Source organism: Periophthalmus magnuspinnatus, chromosome 17 (assembly GCF_009829125.3).
Source record: "Periophthalmus magnuspinnatus isolate fPerMag1 chromosome 17, fPerMag1.2.pri, whole genome shotgun sequence".
In the NCBI taxonomy this organism is placed as follows: Eukaryota; Metazoa; Chordata; class Actinopteri; order Gobiiformes; family Gobiidae; genus Periophthalmus; species Periophthalmus magnuspinnatus.
The window spans coordinates 22183291-22195879 of record NC_047142.1 but is presented as its reverse complement, the minus strand read 5'-3'; the positions used below and the strand labels follow the sequence as shown (position 1 = coordinate 22195879).

Sequence of the window (12589 nt, the reverse complement as noted above, 5' to 3'; positions counted from 1 at the left end):
CACTTTCTGTGTTGGTTTATTGAGCTAAACCGCACCACAACTCTAAGTTTGATTTGGCCGTCTGCTGTGAGCTGTGTGCAAATTTACAGGCTTCCTCCCAATTCTTCTCTGGGCTCTAAATCCTGCATGTCCTTGTAGGAAGTGAAATGAACAGACTTCCGTCCGCCAGTCACTTAGCTGTCATCTCAACCCCCGTGACGCCATGAATCACCGACACAGCAGAGATGGAGATTTTTAGGGCGCGCGGTCAGCCATTATGGAAAAGAACCCCCCCAGCCTCTTTATCTGATAGATTTTGAGTGAGCCAAATTGTCCATAAATTCGGGACATGAGCTCATAAATGTCAAGAATAAGGAGGCAAACAGACAGACAAATTTATTCGGCGTGATGCGGTTGCTAATGATTTTGAGTGGAAAGGGAAGGAACAGGGCGGCCATAGCGTAGTGGGGTGGGAGAGTTATTTTAAGCATTGGTTTTCAAATTGTGTTTTTCAACTGATGGAGTCATTTCTGATCAACTTTGATGCATTTCCTTTTGCACAATTTAGAGTATGCTTATGTGTTATATATATATATATGCCTCAAGCCTTGCATTATCATCAGCATGTAGTTTTAAAAGGGGCCAACAGATGGTGCAAGACCTGCATCTGCTGACTAGCGAAAGCAAAAGCAGATGATTGAAACCTTCTAAAACAAAATCTTCTAATTCTATACTTCGTACGTTGTTTTACGGAGACAATTTGAGCACTGAAGACCTGCACTATCCTATGATTTCAGACTTTGGATGAATAAATTAGACCATTTTTGTTAAGTGGCACAGGTTTAAAAGCCTCTCTTGTCCATAAAACCTATATTGAAAGCCGGTATTTGTAGCTGTTTCATACCATCCTAGGCCAGATATATCCTTCACAATCTCTGTTTTGTTCTAGTTTTAAATAGACAAAGTGGATTGTAGATTTAAATTCCAAATATTTTCTGATGTAATTCAGGGAAGTGAAAAGTTTTGGAATCACAGACACAAAGTGAAATGAAGAATATGTTTGCAGTGGAAACATCCAGACAGTTTTATTGTTAATCAGTGCTGGTGAAAGACTAGAATGATGCCAGAGAAAGAGGAGGAGAAGAATGTGCTGACGAGGGCGGAGGCATTGATTTCATGGGCCCAGAGCCAAAATGGTGTTCTGTGGATGTCTTTGTACCAGGAGAAAAATGTGGGCTTGAGACAGAGGTGCTGTGAGGCCCTGGGGATAATCTAATGAGCCAAGTCAGCTAATGACAAAGGTAATATATTCTCACGGCGGCCATATTTGATAATGAAGTGTGTGCATTGGGGATTACGGTGTGGCCAGTTCAGATTATGGTTGTCGCAGTTCAGAAGAATGTAGTGAAAGTTTAATTAAAGAGTGGAAACATTTGAGAAGTTTTAAACGTTTTGAGATTAGTATCATCCTATCTTTAACATATCTCACAGTCATATACTGGACTTCACTAATTGACAAAGCTGCTAAATTGGGGTTACTATCTTAAACATATTTTAGTCCATCACCAGTCACTAAATTACATTTGATTGTGGGGAGATGTCACCGTGGTAGTAGGATTAGCACTTTCATTAAACTTTTTGCTTTGTTGTCTATGGCAAGAATCATCCAATTCTTAATGCATAGTGTTTGGCTTATTTCTTTTGTAAATAACGTCTTCATCAGAAGTTATTCCAAAAAGATTGAGTTTCTTTAAAATTGTCAGCCTTTGCTTTGTTCAAATTCATGTTGGCGCTGAAGTATCTGGGGCGCCGCTTGGCTCTGCATATGTTTGGGTGTTTTATTGTGTTATTAAGTTGTTTTCTGGGGATCACGCACTCTTCGCTAGGGTATGAATGCCAGGAGTTATTACAAATCAAAGGATCTGTGACAAATGTGTAGAATATCGCTGTGATGAGCCAAACAAGCCGCGTCCCACTCACCTGGCTGATGTCCTGGCCCTGCTACGCAAGAAGCACAGGCGATGTGGAGTTCGCAGCGACCGCCTTCTCAGGCTGAAATCCTGGCTAATGTTTTTGCCACCTCTTTTATGGTGTCCAGAGAGTATCCCCCAGGACTATGAACCCCGTTATCAACGTGTCCTCGCACGGCCCGGCTTGCCCCTGTCACCAGGGCCACTTAGTTGCGCCCCTTGTGACGGTTTTTGGTCTATCTGAAGGATCCCATGAACGTGCGCCTCTGATCTTGTCTCCGGGAATTAGGCACCGTGAACTCCGTCAATCTACAGCCACAGAGCCGGGCTGGTCTGGCGTCTGACGTTTCCCCAACTTCACTGAAATATGTGTTTTAAAATGACAGTTCCATGGTAAACAATACATTTGTCATCCAGGAGTTCTTCTTGTCATATTCACTGGATGTACTTTTCATTATGGAAACCTGGATTAGTTTAAGTAAATCAACCGCCTTTTCTAAAAACAGTTATATCCAGACTGGACAGTTATGTCCAGACTTTATTAATGCACCGAGGTTCATTGGATGTGGAGGTGGTATTGCTGCAATATTTAAGAACTGTTTTAGCTACTGTCACTGACAGGAATCTTTGCCTGATTTGAAATGAGCAGTTTTGAACTTTGAATAAATGATTGTGCGTTTTGAGCAGTGACATATAGACCACCGAAGTACAATAACTGATGAAGATCAGTGACTTTTCAGACTTTATGGTTCCCACGGTGAGAAATTACATATAAGATTTTAATAGTTGGGGATTTTAACCTTCATGTATGTTGCCCTTATTTGCCTATGACTAAAGATTTTATGGAGTTGATTAAAGGATTTAAGGTGCAATATGTAAACAGACCCATGTATTTACATGGCCATACATTAAATTTGGTATAATTTCATGTAATTTACCTTTTGACAATATACTAGTAGGGGATGCACTTATGCCTGATCACTGTCCTTACAGGTCAGAGCTGTTCAGTTTATTTAGACAGACCCCGCTCACAATAACAATACATGTTCTTCAGTTTTTTTTAGACAATAAAAACATCAGTAATGGAATAAATGGAAGCTAGATGCTTAATATATTTAATGTCATCCTGTAGAACACTCCTGGCAAAGCAGTAAGATCTCTGTGGAAACAAGCAGCTAGCCGATGCCCTTTTTACTTAGTGCACCTTTAAAACCAGAATCAAAATCATTTTTTTTTCTGTTCCATTCAATAAGCTTTATGAATTTTTTTTTTTTTTTTTAAACTACAATGTTACCAGTTCCAGTAGCATCATTCTGGAACATAAACCCAAAAAACGTCCGCTTATTGTTCACGTTTCAAAGACTTGTGGCAGGGGACAGACAAAGACACTGGCTGGGACAAGTGGACTGGGAGTTTAACAATGGATCCTGGAGACAAAGCCCTGACAAAGTGCAGTGAAACATTGAGATTGAGAGCTCCAGAGAGAAAAACAGACACCTTGACAGGACAGTCCCGAGCAGGAGGATCAGAGAGGGGAGAGAGAGTGAAGGACTGGGGCATGTCATCAGGGATCACTGAGCACTGTAATAGGATTGTGCTCTGTCAGCCAGCCTCTACATCTCCTCTACTGCCAACCACAACATATGGGAATAGCAGGCTTCCTCTGGTGGGAATTTGTGCAGTTCAGGTCTTGTTTTACAGCCGGAAATAATGACATTTTCAGCTTTTTGTTTACTGTGGGTAGTCCTGGATTTGATTTTAGTATTGGTGTAGTTTTAGGAGTGCATGGATGCCGGCATGTAAGATAGTTGAATTGCCTACAGTCCAAGTTTAATCCTGGTTTAATGTTTGCCTAGTCCTGGTTTATTCCTGGTTTAGAATGAGATTTGCCAGGTGTGGTAATAATGTATCTTACTTCTGGGGTAGTTTATTTTGGGTAAGTGTACATTTAGTTTTAGTTAAGTTGTAGTTTAGAGCTGGTGGAGGGTCCATCACTGCTTCAGCCAGTCTCATATAAATGCTCTTGCTTTGTCTGTTACAGTATGGTATCTGTCTTTCCTTTATAACTGATAGTTTAATGCCATTTTGTTGTTAAATTAATGAATAAAGACCTGTTGGTTTCATCTTTTTTATGGGCAATATGCTAATATAGACAATCAGAACTAAAATGTCCTAGCATTTTCTAGATGAATCTCATTTGAAAGCTTCCAATCTATACCTTTCCAGTGCTATATTTTCGTCACTACCTTAAGCATTTACACTCTAATATTTCGAAGATTTCATGACAATACTAGTCTCACCAAACTGTAGTAAGATTTTTGGTTGGTGTAGATCTCCTCCACTGTCTCTGCCAATACTGCATATGGGAATTCAATGATCCTAGGTCTCCCTGCGCTGGACTTGAAACCGAAAATGAAATAATAGGTTTCCTCGAGACTTCATACTGGCATAATATTTGCCCAGTGGTCCATAATGAAACTGAAATGATTTCAAGAGTTGAAATGCTCTTGGCAAACCTACAATCTGTGTCTTGTCCTCCATGTCATTTACTGCACAATGGCCAAGCTTTTTATGCTTCCCTCGCACACATTTTACGTAATAGCTTCATTTGGATCTCACTGTTCATTTCTTCTGGGGTGTATCATGTCAGTGTGGATACTACAGCAAAGTAGACCCGACTCTAGGCACTACAAACTACCAAACTGGTGCATTGTATTGATATGCATTTGCTCTGGTTTTGATTGATTAATCGACAAACTCAAACTGTTAAGGTTTTGCCAGTGGACTTAAAGATGTCAAAAATCAGGCTTAAACTACTTCAGTTGGTAGTGGATTCCATTCTGGGACAGTGTGTGAAAAAAACAAAACAAATCTTTTTATACTGGGTTGTATTGGGTTTTAAGGTCCGATACTTATGGATGATTAGATCTGGTTCGGTGGTCAGCTGGAATAAGGTTATTGTTCACTTCGATTACTCTTCGGCTTACTTTTTCATCTATTTTGACTTTATTTTCTGTATCTGTATAATCCCTCACTCGTCCAGGTGTGATCCATAGCAGACGAAAAATTCAATTCTTTCACTTGGACACAATTTGTAGAGTGAAGACATTTCGCTGCTCATCCAAGCGGCTTCTTCCATTCTGGTCACAGTGCTGGAGGACACTGCCTTATATCTGTCTGAAGGGAGGAGCTAACTGCACTAAAACTACCACAGAAATTGTAAACAGCAGGTGTTTTGGTTGGGAATGTGCTGAGAACGTATTATACCTTAGAAATGTCCCCAGACTCCTTAACTAATTATTTTGGATATGCCTGTGGTTTGCAAGCTGGTATATAAGTCTTTGGCATTTCACATCCTTGGCATAGCACCTGGTGTAGTTGGTGGTGGTGGTGTTCCTTATTTTTCTTATTTTTCTCCCCTTATTGGAGTTTCTTTTAATTGTTATGTTCAATCTAGATTTGAATAACACATAAATGGATTTTGCCACAATTTTCAAGCAATAATGACAGAGTTGGATCTTCCTATGATTAAAATGACTTTCTATTCATGGGTTACAGCTGAGCCTGGACCTGGACGACTCAGAGATTACACAGTCATGGGTTACAAAGTGATAAAAATCTAATATTGTTACCATAGCAATTATGAATTCAAAAAGTTCTCAAATATCACCAATAAACAGGAAGTTAAAACCCATGAATATAAATGTATGTTGCCAGATTCTAATTGTCTTCCTTTTTTTCCTCTATATTCACCATTTTCCTTGTCTCTTTTCCAGATGAATTCAAATCCTTTCTGAAACGCTTGCCCACCGATCGCTTCTTGAATGTGTCCATGATCGCCAAGTTCTGGTCAGCTGACTTGTCCGTCCAAAAGCGCTACGCCCAGCTGGAGTCGAGCACTGCGCTGGTTCTGGGAAAGGCTCAGAAAATCATCAGGAAACTGTTCACCCTGAGTAAACGCTGCCCCAAACAGCCTCGTATCAGCCTGCCCCGAGAGAGGTATACTGTTTGTTCATTATCAAGTCTTTCTTTAGGCTTGATTAAGATAAAATATTGGTGATGTAGATAGTCTAGTTGTTATGTTGTTGTGTAACCAAAATGTGCTTTTTTTGGTGTAATGATTTTTTTCTTGTGAAGCTAATATATCTGTACTCCTACTCTTGCCCCAGTAGCTATTTATCGCCATAATTGTGTAATCGCAGATGGATTTTACATAATTATGATAATGTGTAAATAAAGGCCTGAAGTGTACAGTGTTATGTGATCCACCAATATTCCTAGTTCCAGTTTTTCCTCTAGCTACAGGAGGACGCAATATCCAACCGTTAGATTTCTGACTTCAGTTTTAGTCGGGTTTAGCTCAGAATATCTCTGCTGACAGAATATTGTACATGGCATAGCCAAAGGCATTTATGCGCCATGGTTCAGCCGGATACTGTATCAGCAGGTTACACCAGCAGTGAAGTCAGGCAAAAGACACTATTTACAGACAAACTTTCTACAGTAAATGTGCAAATTGGAGTTTCTGACTTTACACAAAAATGTGGATATATCAATGATAAAAATGTGATTCTCTACTAGGGATGTAACGATACAGTTTCCTCATAACTTGATACGCATCTCGACACTATGGGTTATTATACACGATTCCGACATGTTTTAGGCCTAAGAGGAAGAAAAATAAAAGTTTCCTCCATATTTATATGATCATAAACATAAAAATATACTCCATTCTATGTTCGAATATGACATCACAACATTCTATAATATTTAATACAGATGGGGCAGGTAAAATGAATATTGTTAAAATGCAGATTTCTGTTGTAATATGGCGAGTCTAGAGTCTAGTCAATGATAGAAATGATCAGGTTCAACATTTGTGAATTTGCCTTTTGGATACAAGGCAAAGTACGGAAACCTGAACTGATCACAGACTTTTTTTTTTTTTTTTACATATATTTATTGACATTATTTACATTCACTGGAGTAATGAGATGTACATATTGAGTCACACGTGTATTGTAATGTGAGGGTCGTATTGAGTGAGTCAGTATTGTATTGAGTATCGCTGCATCCTTAATATTCACAACAACTAGTAATTTTGATAATATGTAAATGTAGTTAGAGATATCTAGGTAGATATTCATGGTAAGTCTTATCCTTGTAATATTTGCATTGCTTTAATTTTGCAAACAATTACCAATGTCTGACAAATAGTGAGAATTCAGTTTGAAAGACATTTAGTGCTTCTGAGAGGAGGAGAATGCATTCCAGCACAAAACATTGCGGTGCTGTGGTAGTTGTGATGCAGAGCCTGAAATAGCTGTACGACTTTAAGGGCATTAGACAGATGGAGAGGTCTCGTTACCAGCTGCAGAGCTTGTGTCAGGTGAGGCTGGTATTGATGTGGCACACTGTAATCAAGTCCTCCAGCCGCTGACAGCACAACACTTGTTTACCCAGGCCCCTCATTTCTCAGACAGCCCCGTCCTTCCACCCATCACTCCATGTCCTGCACTTCTGCACACTTTCCCTCCGCATCACTCACCTGGGTCTCCATGGACGCAAGCAGACCATACTACAAACGCTATAGGGCTCTGCTTAGACTTGTCTGCAACTGTTTTTTTTGGGGGGGGTTTTCGGATATTGTGTTAATAAAAACAAGAGATGAGAGGAAATTGTGGAAATGTAGCCAGTTTTTGTTGTATTTTCAAATTTAGGTTAGGGTTATAATGTCTTAAAATGCTTAAATATCTTCACATACCAATTATTTACTAGTACGGTAATACTATAAGAACTAGACATAATCATACCCCAATAAAGCAAACAAATACTTATACTTACATGATACAGTCTCAGTAACTACTTAATTAATACCTAAACTACTAACCCCTTAATTACTAGAGTTACTATGCCTGAATCATTCTTTCTAAACTATTTCATGGTCATGGTTTAACAGTGCCTATTAAGGTGTCGTTATTATTAAGTGGTACCAAAATTATATTCCTTGTGCAAATACTAAAAGGACTAAAATGTGAAGTTTAAACTATCAAACTCTACCATAGTCAGAGCACACAAATGTAAACAATGTAATGTTAAAAAGACCCAATGCCAGAAAGATGCATTCAACAACACCGTAATTAACCTAATGACTTTTAGAGGCAAGTGTATCAATTAACAATTTGAGCTTTGTTACAGTTTTATTTCGTGGTTTATTTACTATTATGAGCCCAGTTCTCTGCAGCACACTTTAACAGTAAACTGATCTGAACTCACACATGTGCTATAACTTTTTTTTTTTTTTTCTATACTGTTTATCATTGCATTTTTATTTTACATTTGGGACACTATTATGTTCTAGTCTCTATTATCTTTTACGATTTCATCTCTGGGCTCATTGTACATTGGTGTCACAGAGACTAAGGAAATGAGACGTTCCAATCTTCGGTAATGAGATATTGTTGGATCTGTGGTACTCAGACACACTTACTTATTTTTAATCTGCATGTGTGATTAATTGTAATTGTCTTTTTTTCCGGAGGGCAGGAATAATGATTGTTATAAAAATAGGTTCTGGCCCACTGAACAGTTCTGAAGTGTTGTGTGTTGTGTGTCCCTCAGGCCCGTGGGGTTCTGGCTGGGCCGCGTCCAGTCTCTGCTCTACTGCAATGAACATGGGGTCCTTGGCTCCTTCTCTGAGGAGGTGAGGAGCTGCAGCTGCCCTGTGGAGCAGCCTACTTGCCAGGGAGTCATTCCTTGTGTGATTGGCACCACCTCCACTTCCTGTTCCTCCTGTGCAGCCGACAACGCCACCCGCTGTGGGGCCTGTCACCACGGCGACCTCCTCCATCTTGGCTCCTGTCGGCCGAGCATCGCAGCATCTCTGGATCATTATCTCAACCTGGACCTAGACATGCCGGACGCTGAGGTAGTGCAAATATGTACTTTTTATATTGTTTACTTACAGAGCTGGGTAGTATTCAGTAACAGTATTCAGTAACAGTAACTTTTTGACAAGATTGTACCTCTCAGTGACTTTCATGCACCATACTTTTACTCCTACGTGAGTAATATTTAGTTTGAAGTCACATTACTCTTACTTGAGACAATGTTTGAGATATCCTTCCCAGTTTGAATACATCTACAAGTGACAAAACCTTTATATGGACAATATTAATATACATTTCCAACATTTGTGTTTCTTGCACTGCTTTTTCAGATATGATTGTATTTTTTCTAATTGTTGTGGCCTATTCTTTTGAGCATCAGTTATTTATTGTTTTGTCCTACCAATGGCATGGCATGATATGCTTTTATTTGGACAGGGACAGTGCACAACAATACATTGACCTTGAAAAAAACAGAAAAGATGTATGGAGCCAGGTTATAACAAAAATACTAATTTCCACCTGTAGTCCCTGGATGAAAGACCTGTAAACATATGGTCCATACATCAAATACAACACATCTCGTCCCTCAAATAAGCCATTTCAAAAAAACATTCAGTTCACACACACACATACACAGATACACAACCATACCCATTTATACACATACATGCACACAATCACTCAATTTCAGATATACAAATACAAATACTCTTTCTTTCAAACACATTCACTAATGGATGCAAACTTGCGTTGATATTAGCCATTTCTTTGCCACATGTGCAAACTTTTTAAAACTTGTGCACGTTATAATCTCATTTGGCTTTAACTATTCCACTGACTCATGGCAACAATAGAAAAAGCAGATTTAGCGAAAGAGGTCCTACATTTTGGAATGCTGCAATCTCCTCTAGAGGGCGCCCTAGTGTTTCGAGTTGTTTTTTCACACTCATCAATCACATCTTAACGTTATAAATCAGATATTATCCTGACAGCTACTCTTACATGAGTATTGTTTGGCTTTATTTACTTGTATGATTTTGCACTCACAGTCTGTATTATTGACTTTAGGTGAAATACTTGCTGCAGCGCCTCGACAGCAGAATTGAAGTTCACGCCATCTACATCAGCAACGACGTTCGCTTGGGGAGCTGGTTTAACCCTGCCTGGAGAAAGCGGATGTTACTGACGCTAAAAAGCAACAAAAACAAGTCCAACCTTATCCACATGCTGATGGGCATTTCTTTCCAAATATGTGCGACTAAGAATTCCACTCTGGAGCCTGTGCCTGCAGTGTATGTGAATCCTTTTGGTGGGAGTCACTCGGAAAGCTGGTTCATGCCTGTGACCCAGCCCGAGTTTCCAGACTGGGAGAGAACTCGATTAGAGACCGGCCCCACAGCTCAGTGCTACAACTGGACTCTGCCTCTGGGCATCAAGTGGAAGTCCTTTTTTGAAACGGTGCACATTTACCTTCGGAGTCGAATTGTCACCGACGACCCGACAGTGAACGAGACCCTCTTCTATGAACCACTGGACCTGGATGATCAGACGTCAAACATGGGTTACATGAAGATTAACACCCTTAAAGTGTTTGGATACAGCATGCACTTTGACCCCGAGGGCATCAAGGACCTAATCCTGCAGTTGGACTACCCGTACACCCAGGGCACGCAGGACGCAGCTTTCCTCATGTTGTTGGAGATGAGAGATCGGATTAACCGCCTGTCCCCGCCCGCGCCGCAGCCTCTGGACCTGTTTTCCTGTCTTCTGCGTCACCGCCTCAAACTGTCAGCCGGAGAGGTGGCACGGATCAAAGACTCTCTACAACTGTTCAACTCCAAACTACCCAATGCCACTCCTGAGCCCGAGATGGCGCAGCTCTGCAGCTAGCTGGCTTAGCACATTTCAGGCTAGTGGAGAGGCTGCACCAGACTATGTAATGTAGACTGGGCAGGCCGGGCTCATAGACACCTTTGGGACTCGCTGCCAGGCTTGTCCCATGATTGGCAGGGGACTTTCTGGTGTCTTAATTTTGAATGTTTGGAGTTTACTAGCAGAGCCATTGACAGTGCAGAAAGCAAGCCTTGTCCTGTTACTGCCCTGCAGTGAACCTGGAAAAACTCAGCGGAGTCTATGTCAGCTTTAGTGGCTGAGGAAAAGCAGACAAATAAGACCTCTGCCTTACAAAGACGAAGACATTTTTGATATGTAAAGAGGAACTCTTGAGGGGTCTTCAGAAATGATCCAGTGGAAGAAGATATGCCCTTTTCTAACCCTATTTTCTTTGGCTACGGGAGTGAAGGGAATCGGAATAATATTATATATGTGGTGAATGAGTTGTTATGCTTACCAGTTTAAAATTTGATTTTATCAAATTGAAATTTTATCTGGCATTTAAAACTTGTACAAAATGTATCTACGCTTAACATCCCAGTGAGAAACCTGTGAGTGATGTTCTGTCCTTGGTGCTGAGTCTAACCCAAAGGGAAACATTGGCAAATTGGATTACAAAATACTATGTTATTTTTTTGTTTTGTTTTTACTTTCTAGCTGTACTGTTTTATTTATCTAAATCAATCAAGAAATCTATTGACGTGGTCAGTCTGAAGTCTGCAGATACAAGTGGCGCTGTACATACTGCTCCATCTAACCCTGGTGTGTAGAAAGTGCACATTGCTTTTTAGATACCCAAAGACCAAAAAAATGTTTATAACGAGAAACTCATGCCTTATTTGAAGGGTCAATGTTACAAAGAAGCACATTTGATTTCTGTTTTGATTTTCAAGCCAAGGCTGTGTTGCTTTTTATATTCCCAATATTTCTACCAAGACAGAACAATGAACACACGCTCCTGAATATGTGGTGATGTAGAGTTAAACGTAAAAGTCAGCTGGTCCCTTCCTGCAATTTCTATTTTTATTTTCTTTTTTACTTTATTTAATTTAAAAATCAGCTCACAGTACACAGAGGCATTTATTTATAATTATGCCCAGGAAAATCCTTCTCTGGACAATGGCCAATAGTAATACGGGGCATGCCAAAGCTGATAGGACACACTTGTCGGAGTTTAACACAGCAGTGGTCTATGCGGCCTTATAACATGCAACAAGCAGACAAAGGATTGTGTTTTGCTTTGCTTAAACGTATCATATGACATTGCAATCTATTAACTTGCTATTATTCACCTATACATACAGAGCTATTTAACTCTTTGCCAGGTGAAGTAACATTGTACATATGCTTACTTCTAATGCACACGTCTTTGTTTCACTTAAATCTACTGAACAACACTGCCATCATTGTCCACTCGAGGTACTGCAGCTTTTGGATTAACTTTTAACTACTTTTTCGCACATTTATCAAAGAGTAACTCACTTTAGATTGCATGGCCAGTACTTTTTCTTTTTCAATGAAGTAAAAAGTATAGATATTAATTTTATTTATTTATTTGGTTGTTTTGAAATATGTTTTCACTTGTACCTTAGCTCTCATGTTATTTTAAGGATGCGTAGTACAGTCCAGTCAGGCTGAAAAATCCGAGGAGTGAGTTACTCTTTAATGTTGTGTACCGTTGTTGTCATCTGAAAGTCCGTGCAAAAATGTTGGCTTCCACATGAGGAGAAACAAAAAAGGCTAAATTGAAAATGTAGTTATAGTTTATAGGTTTATAGTCTTACAAACCAGGCTATTCTGTCCCTTAACCAATTTGTCTGCATTTATTCTACATTTTTCATATCAATAGATCTGTTG

The 12589-nt window shown here is 39.7% G+C and overlaps 1 protein-coding gene across 1 annotated transcript in view; it reads left to right on the top strand.

Moving 5' to 3' along the window:
• brinp2 (bone morphogenetic protein/retinoic acid inducible neural-specific 2) overlaps positions 1-11706 on the top strand; it is a 107960-nt gene extending 96254 nt beyond the window's left edge. Inside the window, exons 6-8 of the mRNA XM_033982943.2 lie at positions 5726-5948; positions 8571-8877; positions 9908-11706. Coding sequence (XP_033838834.1) covers positions 5726-5948; positions 8571-8877; positions 9908-10729 — 1352 coding nt within the window. The 3' untranslated portion in view covers positions 10730-11706. The remainder of the gene's footprint in view (positions 1-5725; positions 5949-8570; positions 8878-9907) is intronic.
• Positions 11707-12589: the final 883 nt, after the last annotated feature.